This window comes from Carcharhinus amblyrhynchos, chromosome 11 (genome assembly GCF_965287045.1).
Source record: "Carcharhinus amblyrhynchos chromosome 11, sCarAmb.v2.hapA, whole genome shotgun sequence".
Taxonomy (NCBI): Eukaryota; Metazoa; Chordata; class Chondrichthyes; order Carcharhiniformes; family Carcharhinidae; genus Carcharhinus; species Carcharhinus amblyrhynchos.
In genome coordinates, this window is record NC_137334.1 from 9,210,602 (window position 1) to 9,232,865 (window position 22,264).

General features: G+C 42.4%; 1 protein-coding gene across 2 annotated transcripts in view; it reads right to left on the reverse strand.

The window, feature by feature from the left end:
• LOC145349910 (receptor tyrosine-protein kinase erbB-4-like) overlaps positions 1-22,264 on the reverse strand; it is a 1,005,257-nt gene that overhangs the window by 82,660 nt on the left and 900,333 nt on the right. For both annotated transcript variants that reach the window (XM_080198569.1, XM_080198568.1), the window contains exons 24-25: positions 14,016-14,113; positions 8,560-8,730 (exon numbers count right to left, since the gene is read on the reverse strand). In XM_080198569.1, the coding sequence (XP_080054695.1) occupies positions 8,560-8,730; positions 14,016-14,113 (269 nt within the window). The remainder of the gene's footprint in view (positions 1-8,559; positions 8,731-14,015; positions 14,114-22,264) is intronic.

Consider the following 22,264-nt stretch of genomic DNA (forward strand, 5'->3'; position numbering starts at 1 on the left):
GGGTATGACTCTAACCCGCAGACAGTTCCCCCCACACCCCCTTGATTCCCATTGACACAATAGTTTTGCTAGGGCTCCTTAATGACATGCTCACCCAAATGTTGCCTTGACATCAAGGGCAGTTACTCTAATCTCACGTCTGGAATTCAACTCTTTTTTCCATGTTTGGGGAAGGTTGTAATGAGATCAGGAGCTAAGTGGTCCTGGCAGAACTCAGACACAGCACCAACAGAGAATTCTTGGACTATGTGGCTTAACTATTCCCCAAACCAGTCACTCGATCCTATTTTACACCATTATGCCTACCTTTACTACAGTTATATTTCATCCTCTGACCCCAGCCCCTCACCACATTCCATAACTGAAGAAACAGAGAACTCTAACACCCCTGTCTTTTGAAGTGTTGAGCACCTTCCTTCACCCAGAGATGCTGAACTCTCTACCGCGCTAAACAATACATGTTACATATTCTGACACTTTTGAAATGAAAATATTGTAAACTGTGATTAATGGTTACATTTGCTGATGTCCTATTAGTTGTGCCTCAGACAGTTAGCAGAGCACTCATTTCCAGCACTCTGATGACAGAATATTTATCGCTGTTCTGTTGATTCGTGGAACACACTCATCAGGTACCTTGCAGAGGGATGAGCATCTGGACACAGTCCGATCTCTCCCTGCCTCTGGAATTCATAAAGGATGTTAACATTGAAAAATATCCTAAGATGCTATGGTGAAGCTTGAGGAAAAGTGGCCAAAGAATATTTAAGCTGAATGTTGAAGGTGGGGGAACAGATGGTGGGGTGGCAGTGGAGAGATCTTCTTATTTTAAAAGTATAGAATAAGACAGCGCCGAAGGAAGACATTATGTCCTGTGCCATCTCTTTGGACAGCTATCTAATTAGTCACACTCAACCGCTCTCACCCCATTGCCCTGCATTTTCCTTTTCAAGTATTTATCAAGATCTCTTTGGCAGTTATTATTGCATCTGTTTCAGTCACGCTTTCAGAAGCAAATTCTTGATCATAACAATTCACTGCTTTAATTCTGGTTCTTATTCCAATTATCTAAATCTGTGTTTCTCTGGTTACCAATCCTTTTACCAGTGAAAACATTATTTCCTTGATCACGATCCTTTAAGATTTTGAACTCCCCTGTTAATTCTTCCCTTAATCATTTCCACTCAAAGAAGAATAATGCCAGCTCCTCTCGTCTCGTCACATAATTTAAGTCCTGAATCCCTGCTACCATTTCAACCCTTGCTAGAATCAGAGAATAGTACGCAACAGAATGAGCTTATTCATTGAGTTTACACTCGTTTTTCAAAAAACAATATAGTTATTCCCATTTTCTTGTTCACTCCCTATACCCCTACATTTTTTTCTCCTTTAAGTACTTCGCCTTTGCGAAGGCTACTATTGAATATGCATCCACCACACTATCAAGCAATACAGTCCAAATTCTAACCTCTCATTGGACAGAATAATTTTTCCTCACACCACCCTCAGGTATAGTCCTTACAGCCACTGGAAACAATTCATTATATGACTTCATAATTTTAAATGGTGATGGCACAGTGGTTAGCACTGCTGCCTCACAGCACCAGGGACCCAGGTTCAATTCCAGCTTCGGGTCACTGTCTGTGTAGAGTTTGCACATTCTCCCTACTTCTGCATGTGTTTCCTCTGGATGCTCCGGTTTCCTCCCACATCCAAAGATGTGTGGGTTAAGTGGATTGGCCATGTTAAAAAACTTGTCCCTTCTTGTGAATGGTATTAGCTGAGTAAATACATGGGGTTATTGGGATATGATTGGGTTTGTGTTGATGCAGGCTTAATGAACTGAATGGCCTCCTTCTGTGCTGTTGGGATTCTATGAAATTTCCTCTAAGCCTTCTCTGCTGTAAGGAGAACAACACTTGATTCTCTGAGTCTAGCTGTGTAATTCCAATTCCTTATCCCTCAAATCATAATAAATATCTGTATCCTCTCTAAAGCTATCACATCTTTCTGAAAAAGTGGGACACAGAATTGGATATTCTACTTTGGACAGGACTGACGTATTGCAGAATTTTGCATAGGTTTAGTATAATTGTTTTATAAAACCCAGGATCCCACATGCTTTAATTTTCTTCAACAGGTGGCATCCTTGATTATTCGAGGGTCACCAAACTGCACCATATGCCATGATTTTACAACAGTGGAGGTGAGGAAGAGACAGGCCCTAATTTACCTCAGCTGGAATGGGGATTAAACTCTGCATTGTTGCTATAAATACATAAAGAGCAAAAGAGTAACAAGAGAGAGAGTAGGGCCTCTTAAGGATCAAGAAGGTCAAATATGTGCAGATCCACAAGGGATGGGTGAGATCTTAAATTAATATTTCTCATCAATATTTACTGTTGAGAAAAGCCTGGATGTTAGGAAACATGGGGAAATAAATAGTGATGTCTTGAGGAGTATACATATCAGAGAGAAAGAGGTGCTGGAAGTCTTAAACCACGTCAAGGTAGATAAATCCCTGGGGCCTGGAAGTGTATCCCAGGATATTGTGGGAGGCTGGGGAGAAAATTGTGGGTCCCCTAGCCTAGATAGTTCAATCATTGATCGTCACAGGTGAGGTGCCTGAAGATTGGAGAGTGGCAAATGTTGTGCCTTTGTTTAAAAAGGTCTGCAGGGAAAAGCCTGGGAACTTCAAGCCAGTGAGCCTCACATCTGTGGTGGGTAAGTTGTTGGAAGGTATTTTAAGAGACAGGATCTACAGACATTTAGAGACACAACGACTGATTAGGGACAGTCAACAAGGCTTTGTGAATGGAAAGTCATGTCTCACAAATTTGATTGGGTTTTTTGAAGGGGGTAACCAAAAAGATAGATGAGGGCAATGCAGTTGATGATGCCTGCACAGACTTTAGCAAGGCCTTTGATGAGGTACTGCATGGTAGGTTGTTGCATAAGATTAAATCTCATGGGATTCAGGGTGAGGTATCTAAATGATACAACACTGGCTTCTTGAGAGTTGTAGAGAGCTGTTTTCAAACTGGAGGCCTGTGACCAGAGGTGTGCCTCAGGAATCAGTGCTGCATCCACTGCTATATGTCATTTATATTAATGATTTGGATGAGAATATAGGAGGCATGGTTAATAACTTTGCAGGTGACATCAAGATTGGTGGCATAGTGGACAGTGAAGAAAGTTGTCTCAGACTGCAATGGGATCTTGATCAATTGGGCCAGTGGACTGACAAATGGCAGATGGAGTTTAATTTAGATAAATGCAAGGTGATGCATTTTGGTCGATGAACCAGGGCAGGACTTACTCAGTTAATGGTAGGGAGTTGGGGAGAGTTAAAGGACAAAGGGATCTAGGGGTACATGTTCATAGCTCCTTGAAAGCGGAGTCACAGGTGGGCAGAGTGGTAAAGAAGACATTCAGCATGCTTGGTTTCATTGATCAGAACACTGAATACAGGAGTTGGGACGTCTTGCTGAAGTTGTACAAAACATTGGTAAGGCCACACTTGGAATACTGTGTACAGCTCTGGTCACCCTATTATAGAAAGGATATTATTAAACTAGAAAGAGTGTAGAAAAGATTTACTAGGATGCTACTGGAACTTGATGGTTTGAGTTATAAGGAGAGGCTGGATAGACTGGGGCTTTTTTCTCTGGAGCGAAGAAGGCTGAGGGGTGATCTGAAAAGGTCTATAAAATAATGAGGGGCACAGATCAGCTAGATAGTCAATATCTTTTCGCAAAGGTAGGGGAGTCTAAAACTAGAGGGCATAGTTTTAAGGTGAGAGGGAGAGATACAAAAGTATCCAGAGGGGCAATTTTTACACACAAAGAGTGGTGAGTGTCTGGAACAAGCTGCCAGAGGTAGGAGTAGAGGCGGGTACAATTTTGGCTTTTAAAAAGCATTTAGACTGTTACATGGTTAAGATGGGTACAGAGGGTAAAATGGGTACAGAGGGGTAAGATGGGTACAGAGGGGTATGGCCCAATGCAGGCAATTGGGATTGGCTTAAGGGTGTTAAAAAAAAGGGCAGCATGGACAAGTTGGGCCGAAGGGCTTGTCTCCATGCTGTAAACCTCTATGACTGTATGACTCTATGTTGGTGATATTCTGAACCACACGTTAGCCATATCTAGTCAACTGGGCTCACAGCACGCCATCCCCAACCCCTATAGTTTGTTAACCTGTATTGTCACATTCACAGTTACACATATCCTTCCTCCAAGGTTTTAGTGGATGGACAGCAGGGAGGATCCTTGTGGAAATTCCATCTCAAACTATTAATGCTTTGGCTCTTGAACAGAAGACTGGCAGGTCTCTCATTTCAGGCCGGTTTACTACATGCATAGGTAAATATTACAGGGGCTGGAAACCTGGAATGATAGGTTTGCTACAGTTATGTTGGAGAATTTGCATGTTTCATGTTGGGTAAAAGGCCACCATTGCTATTTGTTGGGTCAATTCCTCAGCTTTCAAGGACCAGTGCTAAAACCCATATTCCAAAACAATGGTAAGAAACTATATTTAGTCTATGTTTCAGCTTATACAATGTGCTATAGGAAGGATAATTTTTTTTTATAAATCTGAAAATATGATCGTAGCCTCACTGATGTCAATTATCTGCAGTCTGTCACCAAAGGAGTTAAATGGTATATCTTCTTAAATCTTTCTCCGTTCCTTTACTGATGCAGCAATCAAGCCCATTGATACAGTCCATAACTGTCGGCTGGATTCAACCGAATTATCTCTGGGTTCTCAGTTACATCATTAAGAAAAGTGGCATGTGCTGGATTGCTTATTGTAAAGATGCTTTCTCCGAAAGCAAAGAAGCACAATGTCCCAGCACCTTGAGGCAGCAATGTTTGAATAGGGAACTAATGATAATGGAGCCTTCCCACAGTTCTTGCCTGAAACATTCTGACAGTAATTTTGAGTTGTTCTTTTTTAAATATCTTCAGTTTTCTTTATCCAAAGCTCTTCTGCTTACAAAACCTACGGAACACATTTTAACTCTTTCAGCTTCCACCTTTTTAGATGCCATTGCTGTACCTGCGACATCTGTGGCTCAGTTGGCAGCACTCTCACCTCCCAGTCAGAAGGACTTGGGTACATAACCCCAGTCTGGAGATTTGAGAATAAATTTAGGCATACACTCCAGTGGAGTCCCGAGAGACTGCTGCACCCTTGAACGTACTGATATCTTTTATATCAGACACTGTGCGCCCGCAGGAAGATATAAATATCCTATGTCACAATTTGGAAGAAGACCAGGAGAAGTCTCCCTGATGTCCTGGTCAATATGTATCCCTCAATCAACGTCCCAAATTAGATTATTTGGTCCTGATCACATTGTTGTTTGTGGGGGCTTGCTATGCACAAATTGGCAACTGCATTTCTGTCAAGGAAGAGTAAAATAAAGATATATTAAAAAAATTCACATTAAAAAGAGCGAAGAATGGAATTGATAAAAGTGCATCTGTGTGCAGATGTGATATGCGAATTGACTTAGCAGCAGGAAAAAAGATGTTTACCTAAGTGTTTGTGAGGTCGTGAGCGATGGTACATAGAAATAGGTGTTAGAAATGTCGAAGAGATGATTTCAAAGTGGAGAGATAAGAATATAATTTACTATATGCTAAATGCCTGGCCTAAGGACTTATTGAAATAGAATAAAATCAAAGGGGGAAAAAAACCCATATATATCCGTAGCATGGTTAATTGGAAATAAGAGGAGAGGAAAGAGAGAGAGAGGGAAACAGCTAGCAAGCAGGGCCCTCCCAAGCAGCACAGAAATCCAGTCTAAAAGCATCTGGTTTATAGATACCTCAGAGAACTGAATGGAAAGAAGGCTCTCTCAAACCTAAAGATAACTCATAGGTTGTAACTATTGACTGTTTTAACCCACAGAGTTATATGGTGTGGGATGTTATTTTGGGACAAAAGGGACATTTCTCAGAGTTCTGGAATGTAGATTAGATGGGAACGGAGTTAATTTCATGAGATATTGTGGTTGGAACTCTCCAATCTTACACGGCCACCGTTGCCAGGGAAAACAGAGAATTTGGTACTCAGTCAAAACTCCATTCACTGCAGTGGGATCAGAGAATCCCAATCGTGGGCAAGGTCAGAGAATTCCGGTCTGTGTGTCTGCATGGCCATTACTGTTGTTAAAAGTATTATTGTCATGCATTGTATCTTTCGTGTCTGTTTCTTCTAAGGTAGTAAAAATATTCTTTTATGATTGATTACAACAAGCCTCAACCTTTCCTCACCAGTTTGCGTATCTTTCCTCACATTACCATAGTGAAAAAAGGCACCACTAAGAACTAATGTTCCAAGTTACTGATCTAGATTTTGGAATACCTTCTCATTTAACATCAGTAGAGTTCTTAACAGTTTCCTTTTTTACTACAGTGCCTACAGTTGAAACAGAGACATGTCACATGGAAAGAGACCAGTTTGAAACCAGTACCAATATGTGTTGGCCACTTTAATAAAGTCCACTGATTCTGTGCAAAAAGAATGGGAGAAACTTGCAAGGCTGCAAAATGGACCTATTGTACACCGTTCCCAGTCTTCCACTGGAAGATCAGGTGGGGTTTATAACAGACATTTGCTTTTCCAATCCATCTGGTCTGCCAAGATGAGCATCCCTGTTAGAAGGGTTCAAAAAATCCTGGGATTTTAAAAACTAATAAAATTACTAAACGGGGGAAATTAACTTAGAATGAGGACCACAATTTGCCTTATACTTATTTTATGCAAAGATACTACTTGGATAGACACTCACATAACTACTGCTATGGAAATTAAACATATATTTTAGATTTAAACAAGTATTTTTGAATGTTGAGTGCACCTTGGCCAAAATGCAAACTGCCCTGAAACATAATAAAAAGAGTAAACTCAACAGGCCACATTCTTTAGGAACAATAAGCCACAGAATACAGTTATGTTATCAGAAAAATCATGGAGAGTTCAAATTCTCATACTCTAGAAAATGAATAGAACTATTCACAAAGTATTCAATTCCACTTTTAAAATATGCAATTCTTACTGATAATATGGCAGAATGAGGCGTCACCTTTTCAACTCTGTGGCTTACAGTGAGAAAGCAATCTTTGAACCTTACGAATTTATGTAAGCGAGGTTGCTTAGCAACAGTGGGCAGGAACTTCTGGATCCTCTAAATCAATTAATTCCTAATTCTGCGAGAAGGTAGGATGCAATTGGCCAAGGTAAATAATGTGTACTAATGCGATTGGAGTGTCCAGTTAGAATGACAGAGTAAGCGGGAGAACTGAAGTTTCGAAAACATATAACCGTTTGCCATTGCATTGTAAACTTCAGAAAGGAGTTGGCATGTCTGGCTGCCTTCCTCCCAGCACATTCCTCTTTAACCAGCATATTGTCGATCGTGAGACTTTGTGTTTAGATGGGGTTCGATTCAATGCTTAGCACTGAGAGAAAACCCCCACTTTTATGATTGATTACAACAAGCCTCAACCTTTCCTCACCAGTTTGCATATTTTTCCTCACATTATCAAATTAGCAACAGTGGGTAGGAACTTCTGGATCCTGTTTCTTAGAAAGGGGATGTGGGTTGGGTTGGCGGGGCCTGAGCAGGGCACAAAGGCAATAAATGGAGGGGCATGAATAAGGTACAAGGGTGACAGGGCTCAACACAACGAAGTTATGGGATATTCTGCTCTTTGCTAATGTGAAAGATCTCTGGGAACAATCAGGTGGTGAAATTTTCCCCGCAGTGCTCTGTGCAACAGAAAATCGTAGAGGATTCCTTCAACTGTGGTCCAACAGTCACCATAAATATTGCTGTATCCGAGGAGAACACTTGAACAGCGCAGTTGGTGTGCACCATTTTTCGAATGGACGTGAGTTCTGCCTCTTTCCTTCCTCATGTTAACATGAATCACTTACTGATGACTTCAAAAGAAGGCGCAGCTTGACAAATTAAAAAATGCACTTTAACAATCGCTAATTGGATACGTTTGGAATAATGTCCAGATTTTGAAATGTTAATAGAAACAGATCAATGCAGACAATAAAGCTGTGGGAGGTCATACTTAGGCTAACATTGATGCAATAATTGAAAACATGCAGAATTAAATATTGTTTCTTTGTCGTACATAGGGGTACAGAAACTCTTGAAAGTCCAGGAAAAGCTTTGGGCATTCCCACATTGACACTGAGTACTACGATTATCAGCAGCACAGATCTCCCACTGGCATGAAAGCCCATGTCTCTGTCAGCAACACACTGCTGCTCTGGCTTCATGACCCAGCATCCCCAACCCAGAAACAAATGCTCCCAAACTACTGGCCCTGTAACAGGAACCAGAGACACACAACAGAGGTCAAAAGGTGTAGCTCAGACACCACAGGTCTTTGATCTGATAATGCCATATAACTTAATATCGATAACTTCAGTCCTATTATTAATACCAGTCTGCCTTAGATTTGCTTGAGGTTTGCCCATAGTTTTCCTTGACTTTGTAGATTGGAGGTTATAAGTGGTTCCACTCACCCTGTTGGAATCGATCCTCTGCCTTGAGCTGTAGATTGGAGGCGGGATGTTGAAAGCCTGTGGGACCAGGTACTCCTCTGCATCCATCATGTCTTCCAGCTCCTCTTCATCCAGCAGACTCTGAAAGAACTTGCTGTCATTTGGACTGGGTAGCTTCATATGGTCATCTCCCTGTAACAATGAGAAGGGTTCTTTTATTGCATTATAGCTCAGGCCTCACTGATGCACTTCCTGATTTTTCAACTAGAACATGTCCTGGAAAGGCTTCTCCTGACACAGGAATTTCAATCCATGTTCGCTAGCTGCCCAATGGTTTCAAAATGCAAATTAAAATCAATTTTCTCCACTGGTATTGACTCAATAACACATGGGCAGAGTGAAGGAAACTCAGTAGAAAATGCTGTATAGTCTGAATAAAAATAGGAAAATGAAATTTCAAATGCTCAAAAGGGAACTTATAGACATATATCAGGGAACTGCGGGTTATCAGCAATAACCTCCTATGAGGCATACAGCTCACCAATTAATCCATTAAACTTGACCAGGAGTGATGGCCATAAGTTCTCTGTGAGTTTTCCGTATACACGATAGATATACACACATTCAGTCATATTTAACAAAGTTTAGATTATCTCATGTCAGATGGCCACTGGTTTTCAACACACTGGCATTTGAGATTGGAGTTTGGAGGGTGTGATTAATAAAGATCATTTTATTTGAGTTTGAATTCACATTCAGCATCTTAGCTCTTGTCACAACACCTCATGCACAATGGATTATTTTGAGGTGTGGTCAATGCTGTTGCAGTGGCAACTTGATACAGGAAGATCCCAGAAGCAACCATGGCAGCCAATCTGTTGGTGACAATGGTTACAGGGCTAATATTGGTCAAGATACCAGGAGAACCATTCACTCTTAGCGAGTCACCCCATGGCCCCTTTAACATCCACTTGAATGAGTAGGTAGGACTTTAGATTAACATTTTCACTCAAAGGCAAAACCTCAAACTAATCCAAAGGCAAGGTGCTGCTCTAGGTCTTGAACCCACAACCTTCTGACCCAGAGATGCTAACAACTCTAGTAAGCAATCACAACTGTCGGACTTTCAAGAGCCGGTCGCACATAAATTCAACCGTCTTTGGAAATCATGGCCGAGAGGTTTCATCCGATCGTGCATGGTTTTTTGTTCTGGCACATGTCACCTGAAATTGCTGTAATTTGTGGAAAAGTTGCATAATTTTAAGTGCACATTATTTTCAGTGTGATTCGAGTTTCCGTGATCTTTTGCACCACTCTAAGAAAAACTGCGTTGAAAGCCTACAAAACTGCCAGTGCCCTCAAGATTAATTAATCGCCACTGGGAGTTTCTGCTAATGCACTTGTTTGCTGTTCCTCCTGGATGCTCTTAAAAATAGCAGGATTTTTTCCATAGAAAGACACTAATGGGCAGGTACTAAAAGCATTTGAAATCATTTTCCTTACTTTACTAAGAAACGAGCTACTGTGCCCCAGTAGCAATGTTTTAGAAGTAATTTTTAGTTATTTAAAATCTGGTGTATTGGCACTGTGATTAAAAATATTTATTGTTTTATTATTAATCCACATCTGTCTTAATAGTTACTAAACCATCAAGAAATATTTTTTAAAGCAAAAATTACGGGGGGTGGGATTTCCCCGCCCTCCCCGGATCTTCCAGTCCCTCCAAAGGTGACTCCTCATGGTGGGCTCCTCAGTGCTGGGACTGGCGAGCCACAGAAATGGAAGAGCTTCATCTACATCCCATTAGTGGGTTCCCTGATTTGCCATGCCAGTGATCCCACTGTAAATGAACCCTGGTGTGAAACCCAATTTTGGACTTCCAGTTGAATATTCAACCCCCCAGGGGTTGAACCCTCCACGGGAGCATGGGAGAATTCTGCCCAGTGACTACATTTCAGAAGTATTTCATTGGCTGCAAAGCATTTTGAAGTGGCTATATAAATGCACATCTTTCTTTTGCTGGAATATTTGTCAAACTGAGGTCTTTCCCTGTCCGAATGAGTTGTTGAAGCACTTGGTAAAACACTTACCAAGTACTACCTGTGCAGTGACGTGGTTAACAATCTGTTTGAATTAAACTGTTCCTTTCTGGTTGCTGCTGATATATGAGAAAACCGGGTGCACCAGGTCCATGCCTTTTTGTACCAAATCTCACCATTGTGATAAGTGAGTTCAAAACATGAAGGGCTAGCTCTCCAATGGGTGATGGTGGATTTTAACCAAGCCAGCCCAGTGAAAACCATGTGGGTGGATAGATAAAATTGCCCAGTTTATTTTCCAGACAGAAACTGACCACTCTGAATTTTAAATCTTCACTGAGTAGATTCCCAAAGCCAGCGAGGTTCTTTGCTACATAAGAGTGCTGGGATAATTTTAACTGCATGGCCTTGGAGTGGACAAGTGCTGGAGTCTTCCTTGCAAATGAAAACATCAGGACAGGATTTAGGGACAGAGAGGCCAAAACATAAGGGGAGCAATCTTACTAAGTCCAGAATGGGTGTGAAAACAGAATTGATTCCGATCCGCTTTTTCAGCAAGGCTGCCACTCAAATTTTCTGCACTCTGCACAGTAAAAAAAAATTTCAATCTGATTTCCACCTCTAGATGGAGTGGATGTGGCCTAAACTGCCCGAACACCAGCTGATAGCAGCTGAGGGCGCCATTGCACATGTCTCTGCATTACGAGAGCAGTAGAGACCTGTCAGTGCATCTGCTGCTAACAGATAGCCTCCGTGGTCCAATACAAACTGCGCCTCCCCCATCACGGAGCTCAGTGGCTGTTTGCCTCCCATCCTCCCATCAGGCTGAACTGGTTCTCACTCAACAATTTCTCATTTAACTTGTCTCACATCCTCCAGATAAAAGGTGTGTCTATGGGTACCCACATGGATCCCAGTTATACCTGTCTCTTTATAGGTTATATGGAGCACTCCCTGTTCCATTCCTACTCCGGCCCCTTCCCACAACTCCTTTATCATTATGTTGACGACTATTTCAGTGCACTTCATACTCTCGTCTGGACCTCAATTTTGCTTTCAATTTCCACCCCTGTATCAGCTTCACATGATCCACCTCTGACACTTCTCTTCCCTTCCTTGATGTCTCTGTCTCCATTTCTGGATAGACCGTCCACTAATATCCATTACAAGTCCATTGGCTCCCACAACTACCTTGACTACATGTCTTCACACCCCACATCCCATAAGGACTCCATCCCAATCTCTCAGTTCCTTCGCCTCCACTGCATCTGTTCTGATGATGCCACTTTTCAAAATAGAGCTGCTGATATGTCTTTCTTCTTCCTCAATCATGGTTTTCCACCCACTGTGGTTGACAGGGCTCTCAGCCGCATCCAACGCATCCCCCAGACCACTGCTTTCATCCCTTCCCCTCCCTCCCAGAACCAGGATAGGGTCCCCCTGGTCCTCACTTTTCACCCCAACAGTCTCCACATTCAAAGGATCATCCTCTGTCATTTCCACCACCTCCATCATGATGCCACCATCAAACACATCTTCCCCTCAACACTGCACACCCCCACCCCCCAACAGCATTCTGCAAGGGCCATTCTCTCCACTCCTCCATTACATCAACACTTTACCCCTGCCCACAGCACCTTTCCAGGTAATCGTAGAAGGGCCAACAACTGCCCCCTTACCGCCTCACCATCCCAGGTCCCAAACACCCCTTTCAGGTGAAGCAGCGTTTCACATGCACCTCCTTCAATCTAGTCTATTGCACTTGCTGCTCCCTATGCAGTCTACTCCACATCGGAGAGACCAAACGCAGATTGGGTGACTGTTTTGCTGAACACTTTCGGTCATTCTGCAAACAGGACCCAGACCTTCTCGTTGCTTGCCACTTCAACACACCACCCTGCTCTCCTGTCCACATGTCTGTCATTGGCCTTTTGCAATGTCCTACCGAACCCCAACACAAACTGGAGGAGCAGCATCTCATCTTCCCATTGGGCATTTTACAGCGTTCCTTCTGGACTGAACATTGAGTTCATTAATTTCAGAGCATGAACTCTCTCCTCTACCTTCAGCCCTCTTCTATTTATTTTATTTAAATTTATTTAATCTCGTTCATCCATTTTATCCTCCTTCTTTCTCACTTCTATTTTTCCACTCCTCCTTCTTGCTGCTCTGCCCCCCCCACCCCTCCATAATCCCCAGGCAGTCCCTTAAGCACCTGTACCTCTGATCTACCAGTCATGCATTCTGATGACTTAATGTACACTTTTAGCAACTTCTCAGCCTTCTGCATCCTCATTTACATTCCTTTTGTTCCACTCCACTCCTCCCCCACCCTAAATCTCTGCTGATTCTCTTTGCTCTGTCGAAGGGTCATCTAGACTCAGAACGTTGGCTCTATTCTCTCCCCACAGATGCTGTCAGACCTCTGAGATTTTCCAGCATTTTCTGTTTTTGTTTGGTGAAGATGAATGGGAATGATCGTCCATGCTCCAGAAGGAAAGCTTAGGCCTTGCTGCGAGACAGTACTCAGGAGTCACTGCTGCTCCTACTTGGTGTTTCTAGTCAACCTCTGGGTGAGGAGTTAAAATGAGGCCTGACTTCTACAGTAGCAGGTTTACCAACTCAGCCTACCACCAACCCAAAATTGCCTGCAGTTAAAATTGGGAGTGGGGTTACACAGGTGGAAGGGTTCCAATAACTTAGAGGAAGAAATTATTTCATGATAACCAAGTTTATATTCCTTTGGGTGAAGGACATTACCGGAATTCTAATGCCCCGCCCGCCACAGGAATCAGAGCAGGTGAGGGGCGGACAATGGGAAAGTCTGTTAACCTCGGGCAAGACTTTATAGTCTTGGGTCAATTGAGGCTATAAATTCCTACCCTATAATGGATAGAAATAAACAATTTCCTCTGATGGTGGAAAACAAGGGGGTGTAACCTGAAAATTAGAACTTGGCCCTTTGAAGATGTTGTCAGGAAGCACTTCCTCACACCAAATGTAGCAGAAATCTGGAACTCTCTCCCCTCAGGAAAGTGCTAAGGCCAGCTGTCAAATAAACATTTCTAATCAAAGACTGACAGATTTTTACTCAGTCAGAATGTTAAAGAGGCAAGACAAGCAAACGATATAAAGACATAGATCAGCCATGATCTAATTGAATGCAGGGAGAGGCTGAAGGGGCTGAATGGCCTCCTCCTATTCTATAGAAAGAGTAGATAGGCTGAAATTAATCCATCTTTGCTCCAAGTTCCACTGAACCGTCTAGTGATTTAAACCTGACTGTACCAGTGCTATAAATAGAACAGACTAAGGAAGCACGTATAACTGCTGATCACCAGTGTGATGTTTAACATGGATAATCTTGAGGAATTCCTTCTTTCAGTTTTTAATCATACAATAATTCCAACTGGGGAGCTGAAATCAAATTAAACTGACCTGAATTACCAAGTATCTCTGAGGATCTCGAGCCATCCGAGAAAATTCTGCTGCCAATTCTTTGAACTTGGGTCTGCTGTCGGCATCAATCATCCAGCCTAAGGGCAAGAAGCAAAGTAGCAGCTTACAGGACAGTGACAACCTCAACGGTCATACATGACCAGTTAAAAACATCCAGTAGTGAACACAAACCCACACAAAAAAATTGACACTGCTTCTCAAATTGTGGGTATTTAAGAATCACAAAAACACAGACAAAAAGAACAGTAAAATTAAAATTACACAATTTCTACTGCACATATTCAGGTAAACCAGCAGATGTTTTATTTTCAGTTTATTGTTAGCTTTGCACCTTCACGATCTGGCCTCCTCCTGCCTTTGGCTGCCTAGGTTCCTGAGCTCTGGGATTCCCTCCTTTAATCTCTTTGTGTCTCTACCCCTGACTCTTTAGTATGGTAAAGGAGCAATGCTGTGTTAAAAACACTGTTCAAAAATAAAATGTAATATGTTTATACTGGGCTAATCAGCTTGAAATCTTGAATATATTGTCAGTGCCCCATAAGATTGATTTGACCACCTCATCATTTATTCCAATGTTCAGATTTGTACAAAAGCCCTGATTTTAAATTATGGTGAGAATTCGGATGGATTGGGGCTGGATGGGGCACGGTGGTGGGGTGACATTGTGCAGGGTGGGTGGCTCCTGGGGTGGGGTGGGCTGGGGGAGTTGGTGGGGGCTTGGAGGGCAACTTGGGGTGTGACCGGAAGCTCCCACAATGCCCTCAGCACAAGATCCGGGTCACTTTTACAGCCTCAATGCACTCCCACATTGGAAAAGAAAGCCAAATTCAAAGGGACTGACAGGGCAGCTGTGGGTCAAGAACAGGATTTCACTTGGCAGGAGATTGTCACCAGGGAGCTGAGGGAACAATTCCCAGCACTGAGGTACACACTCAGGGTGGAGAGGAGGGAAGCTCAGAGGAAGGGTCAGAAGCCTAAAGAAAGGGTGGGAAGCCAGGGGGAGGAAGGGGACAACACGGGGATGGGATGATTCGGGAAGGATAAGTTTAAAAGCATTAGAGGAAATGCAATTTGGGTAAAAATGAGCAAAGGGGTCAGGAAGGGATTGAGAGCTTATCAAAGATAATAGAATATTAGTGACTAGGGTTACATCAGGGAAAAAAAAAGGAAGTTATTGCTAAGGGCACAGATGTGAAAGCATTAAGCATTCTTAAACAAGATAAATAAATTAATAGCACAGGTGAATGTCAGTGGGTTTGATCTAATAATCAATACAGATGTTACAGAGCACCCAAGATTGGGAATTAAACATTCCAGGATATGGAATTTTTAGAAGAAATGGTTAAATTAGAAAAAGTAGAGGGATAGCCCTAACAATACAGAATGGGATAAAGGCAGTAGGGAGATAGCTCAGAAAATGAAGCTGTAGAATCAGTTTGAGTGGAGCTAAGAAAAATCAAAAGGTAGAAAATATTTTAGGAATAGATAATAAATAATAAAGACAATAATTATTAATAATAATAAACTTCTAACTGTAGATGTCATGTTGGAAAGAGCATATAACAGTAAGTTAGAGGTGCATGCAACAAGAATTATGGGAGACTTTAATCATTATATGGATTGCACAGATCAAATTTGCAGCAATAGGAACAGAGGAGCAGGAATAGGCCACTCAGTCCTTCAACCCTGCTCTATTAACCAACCAAGTTACTGCTGATATATGCAGCAACACTATTTTCCCGCACTATCTCTTAACGTTGTAAGTATCTCAAAATCTATCAATCTCTGTCTTGAGTGGATTCAATAACCGAGTTCCAACAGCCCTCTGACTGAAAAAATTCCTCCTCATCTCAGTTCTAAATCGGTTGCCCCTTATTCTCACTGTGTCCCTTGGTTCTGGACCTTCCAGGCACGAAAAACCTTCTTTGGGCATTTACCCTGTTGACCCTTTAAGAATTTTGTAAATCTCAATGCAACATGGTGGCACAGCATCTAGCCCTGCTGCCTCACAGCGTAAAGGACCTGGGTTCAAGTCCGGTCTTGGGTGACTTTGTGGAGTTTGCACGTTCTCCCTGCGTGGGTTTCCTCCGGCTGCTCCGGTTTCCTCCCACACTCCAAAGGTGTGCAGGTTAGGTCGATTGGCCACGCTAAATTGCCCCTTAGTGTCAGGTGGATTAGCAGGGTAAATACATGAGGTTGTAGGAATACAGCCTGCGTGGGATGGTTGTCGGTGCAGACTCGATGGGCCAAATGGCCTCATTCTGCACTGTAGGGAATCTGTGAAAGATCATCTTGTATTATTTTAAACTTTGAAGAATACAGGCTCAGTCTCCTCAATCCCTCTTCATAATAGTGTGAAGGATGCCTCATGGAATGTATCCAAGATAGTTTTCTAAATCAGTATGTTGAGGAACCAATGAGAGAGCAGGATATTTTAGATCTATCTTAGATAGAGAAACAGAAAGTAGAATATGAGGGTAAATAATCAAGGGACACAAAGATTGTTTATAAGTGCTTCGATTTGTATGAAAAAAGGAAGACACAAAAATATTCTGGAAAACAATGGAGAACCAAGGGTTCAGTAAAAATGAGGAACGTAAAGAAATTGGTATTACTAAGGACCATAGTACAGGTAATCCCCCAGATCTAATGGGCTACATGCTACAGTTTTAAAAGAGGTGACTGCAGGGATAGTGGATGCATCAGATTTGATCTTCCAGAATTTCTTAGATCCTGCAACAGTCTCTGTGGATTGTAAAATAGAAAATTAAACACTGCTATTCAAGAAAGGTGGGAGGAAAGAATACAGGGAGCTATGGGCCAGTTAGCCTGGCATCAGTATCAGGGGAAATGCGAGGATCACTTATAAAGCACTTAGAAAAACTTAGAAAATCATATCATGACTGGGCAGAGTCAACACAGATTTATGAAAGGGAATTGGTTGACATAGCATTTGGTGGTTATAACTAGCAGAATAGGGTAAGGCGGAATGAACAGATGTAGTGTGTTTGGATTTTTGAAAAGCATTCAATAAGATGCCACACTACAGTTTACTATACAAGAGTAGGGCTTATGGGATTGGGGTTCAGGGGCAGAAATATTAGTGTAGACTGAGGATTGGTTAATGCAAATAGATAGGAGTAAACAGATCATTCATGGGTTAACGGACTACAGCTAATGGGATACCACAAGGATCAGTGCTCAGGTCTCAGCTATTTACAATCAAGCTCAGAATAAGGACAGGTTCAATTAATGGGTAAGAACGTGACAGCTAGAATATAACACAGCAAATTGTTAAGTTATCTACTTTGGTGAAAAAATTGAGAAGTGGAATATGTTTTAAATAGTGAGAGCCTGAGAAGTGTTAACAGTCAGAGCGATATGGGTGTCCTTGTACACAAATTGCAGTAAGGTAACTTGTACAGGTGGTACAGTGGTACACACTGCTGTCCAACACCACCAGGGACCTGGGTTCGATTTCAGCCTTGGGTGACTATATGCAAATTGCATGTTCTCCCCATGTCTGCATGGATTTCCTCCGGGTGCTCCGGTTTCCTCCCACAGTCCAAAGATGTGCAGGTTAGGTGGTTGGGCCATGCTAAATTGTCCCTTTGTATGGGTTAACTGGATTAGCCATTGTAACTGTGGGGTTATGGGGATAGGGTGGAGGGGAAGGCCTAGGTGGAATGTTCCTTCGGAGAGTTGGTGCAGACCCAATGGGCCAAATGGCCTCTTTCTGCATTGTAGGGATTCTATGGTTCTATGCTAAGTATAACAAGCGATTAGGAATGGTATGTTGGTGTTTATTACTAAGAGATTGATGTATAAATGTAAAGAAGTCTTAGTAAATTATATAGCCGACACTTGGAGTATTGTATGCAGTTTTGGTTTCTTTACTCAAGGAAGGACATACTTGCCCTCCAGGGAGTGTGACAAAGGTTCAATAGGTTGATTCCCGGGATGAAGGGATTGCCTACAAAGAGAGATTAAGTAAGTAAAATCTTTATTCCCTCAGATTTAGAAGACTGAGGAGATAATATAATGGAAACATATTAAATTCTTAAGGTGCTTATCAGAGCAGATGTTGAGGAAGTGTTTCCCCTGACTGACGAATCTAGTCTACGGACTCCCAGTCTCAGAATAAAGTGCTGGCCATTGAGAATAATATGAGGTGAAATTTCTTCACTGTTGTGAATCTTGTGACTCTTTAGAATGCTCTACCCCAAGACAGTGGTTAATAGATTTTGAGGTCATTAAGGGAGTGAAGGATGAGAAGGATTGTGTGGGAAGATGGAGTTTGAAAAGATCAGCTATGATGTGAGTGGAGCAGGTTTGAAGGGCCGAATAGCTTGCAGTTGCTCCCATTTCTGATGTTTTAAAAACTGAGGGGAAGGGAAGTGAAGCCCGGGGGAGGAGTAGGGAGGCTACTGTTGAAATTGCTTGAACCACTGCTCCAACTGTAATGTTTGTCATCTGAAGTGTAAAAGAAAATTTCATCCTCGTCTCATCACCAACATTATAGTGAGTTTTGCACTGACTAAGAGCAACCCGCGGCACCATAGCACAGTGGTTAGCACTGCTGCTTCACAGCTCCAGGGTCCTGGGTTTGATTCCTGGCTCGGGTCACTGTCTGTGTGGAGTTTGCATGTTCTCCTCGTGTCAGCGTGGGTTTCCTCCCACAGTCCAAAGATGTGCAGGTTAGCTTGACTGACCATGCTAAGGAATTACCCCTTAGTATCCAGGGATGCGTAGGTTAGAGGGATTAATGGGTATAATATGGGGGTAGGGCCTGGGTGGGATTGTGTTCGGTGCAGACTCGATGGGCCGAAGGGCCTCTTTCTGCAGTGTAGGGTTCAATGTTCTATGTAACCCATTATCAGTTGCAGGCAGCCATGATTGAACTAACTTTATTTATATCTCCCCAGTTGGGAGGGTAGCAGTGTGGACACAAAATACTCAGATGGGACAGTAAACTACAAGTAAAATGACAAAGACCATGGCGTGTTTCCCAAAGGTTGAAGGGCCCTACCGGTACAAGGGGTGAAAGCAGTTTGAGATATCATGCATAGTTTTTATCCTTATAACAGGAAGCCTGCATGACCACAAACTATGGTCAGTTTGTGAGTACAACCGGTGGCAAACACCTCAGTTACAGCATCTCCCATCTTTTATTCATTGAGGTCTGCTGCAAAGGAACTAGCATATCTTCCGATCAGCACGGTTAAAAACAGAACATTAGTCAAGCAGGCAGTTCCTGACTTGATGGTGAAAATAAATAATTTTGCAAAGACTGCAGGGCACAATAGAGCTTTCAATTATAAAGGATATAATTTAAATTATAATATTTTGCCTGAACGCTGACATGCAGATGGAGTGTTGAACTATGCCATACTGGTGCACAATGTATTAAAACAGATTCTTCATTTCAGGGACAGTCAGGGCTGAATATTAAAAGGAAATTCCAAAGAAGATGATGAACTCCAATAAAATTAGAATTCCGCAGAATAAAGAGGGGAGGTTTCTGAGAATAATGTGGTTCATTGCGGTCCCATTGATGAGATTGTTATGCAGAGGGTTTATTTGCTGAACATGAGTAGCATCTTATGTGCCAGCCGTTGACTTGGCTCACATTACATGTTGGGTGAACGAGTGACTGTGACTTTGCTTCAGTGTGGTATATTGATCCATGTTGGCCATACCTTCCTTGTACTCACAGAGCCACCTGTACTCAGCCACAGTGTTAATCAGGAGTCAGCAGTTAGTTTCTGTTTCAATTGTTGGAAGTGGGGGATATACATCAGGAACCTGTTTCCACTTACAACAGGGTCAGTAATCAGTGTACACCCATTTAAGCTAATTGACAAAACATCTCGGAATGAAATGAGGAGAATTTTTCCTGAGTGCGGTTCATAGAATCCCTCCAGTGCAGAATGAGCCCATTTAGCCCATACAAGCCCGCACTGACAACAATCCCACCCAGGCCCTAACCCTGTAACCCCATGTATTTATGCTGCTAATCTCCCTAACACTAAGGGACAACTTAGTATGGCCAATCCCCCTAACTTGCACATCTTTGGAGTGTGTGAGGAAACCACAGCACCCGGAGGAAACTCAAGCAGACACAGGGAGAATGTGCAAACACACAGACAGTCACCCAAGGTCAAAATTGAACCCGGGGCCCTGGCGCTAACCACTGCGCCACCATTCTGCCCCAGTTGGGTGCTATGAGCCGGAATGCACTCCCTGAAAGGATAGAGGAAGCAGATGCAATAGTAGCTTCCAAAGGAACTTGGATACACACTTGCAACAAAAACAATTTGGGAACAGAGCAAGGTGAGTGGGATAAATTGGATAGCTCTTTCAAAGAACTAGCACAGACACAACAGGCTGAATGACCTCCTTTTGCACTGTACCATTCTAAGATAATCACTAGCTCCTATTCCTTGTGATACGTCCAAAGCTGGAGAGTGGATGTCAGGTTCGGGAAGGCATGGGGTCAATATCATGCAGGATATGAAATTTAACGCTACATTTTCCTACTCGATTGTTCTGAATTTTAATAATCAAAAGGGAGGCATGATCAGTGACAAATTCATACATGCAATTCTGTCAATGAACCCAGGACTAGCCACAATCAATAAGGATAGACAACAACACCTCCTCCATTATCCATCCTAAATACCAGTGCCCCACAAGGCTGTATTCTCAGCTCGCTACTATATTCCTTATACACCTATGACTGTGTGACCGAATTCCCCTCTAATTTGATTTTCAAATTTGTCAATGACACTGCTGTAGTGGGTTGGATCTCAAACAATGACAAAGCAGAGTACAGGAATGAGATGGAGAATCTGATGAACTGGTGCAACAACAATAATCTCTCCCTCAATATCAACAAAATGAAGGAGATTGTCATCGACTTCAGGAAGCATGAAGGAGAACATGCCCCTGTCTAAATCAACAGGGATGAAGTAAAAAGGGTCGAGACCTTCAAGTTTTGAGATGACCCAATCACCAACAACTTGTCCTGATCATCCCATGCCAACACTATAGTTAATAAAGCCCACCAATGCCTCTACTTTCTCAAGAGACTAAGGAAATTTGGCATGTCACTTACGACTCTCACTAATGTTTACAGATGCACCATAGAAAGAATTCTTTCTGGTTGTATCACAGCTTAGTATGGCTCCTGCTCTGCCCAAGACCGCAAGGAACTACAACAGGTCATGAATGTAGCCCAATCCATCACACAAACCAGCCTCCCATCCACTGACTCTGTCTACACTTCCCGCTACCTTGGCAAAGCAGCCAGCATAATTAAGGACCCCACTCACCCTGGACATTTTCATTTCCACCTTCTACCGTCGGGAAAAAGATACAAAAGTCTGAGGTCACGTACCAACCGAGTCAAGAACAGCTTCTTCCCTGCTGCTGTCAGACTTCTGAATGGATTTAACTTGCATTAAGTTGATCTTTCCCTACACCCTAGCAATGACTGTAATCTCTGCACTGTCTCGTTTCTTTCTCTATGAACAGTATGCTTTGTCTGCATAGCGCACTAGAAACAATACTTTTCACTATATGTTAATACATGTGACAACAATAAATCAAATCAAATCAAAAAGCAACAAGCCCTGACGTCACTGAATCCTTTATATACTTCTAAGAGTAATGGAAAAAACAGTAGGTCTCAGTGTTTGCAGCTGACGGAGGTCCAGGGAGGATTCAGGAAGGATATCAAAGGAGCATGGACAACGTTTTTTTTAAATGCAGAATGTGGTTTTGAAAGAGAGTTTTATAGGTTAAGAAGCTGAACAGTAAACCATATCCTTTTAAAGTGGGGAGCAACAGCAAAGAGGAATAAATTCAGGCCATACCAACAAATGCACTTCAGAGATATGTACATACATTGATACAGGGTGAGGGTTATGGTTGTGGTAAGATATCAAAGACAGAGAGTTGTCCTACCCAAACTATGAGCTATGGCCCAAAATTTTAAATAGATGTCAACTTCAAAACTGGGAGAGTAAATGTTAAAGATTAATTATTGTTTTATTATTCATGGGACATTGGTATCATTGGCTGGCCAGCATTTATTGCCTATCCATAGTTATCCGAAGGCAGTTGAGAGTCAACCACAATGCTGTGATTCTGGAGTCACAGGTAGGCCAAACCGGGTGAGGGCGGCAGATTTCCTGTGAATTCTCCTGTGAATATCTGGGGCTTTC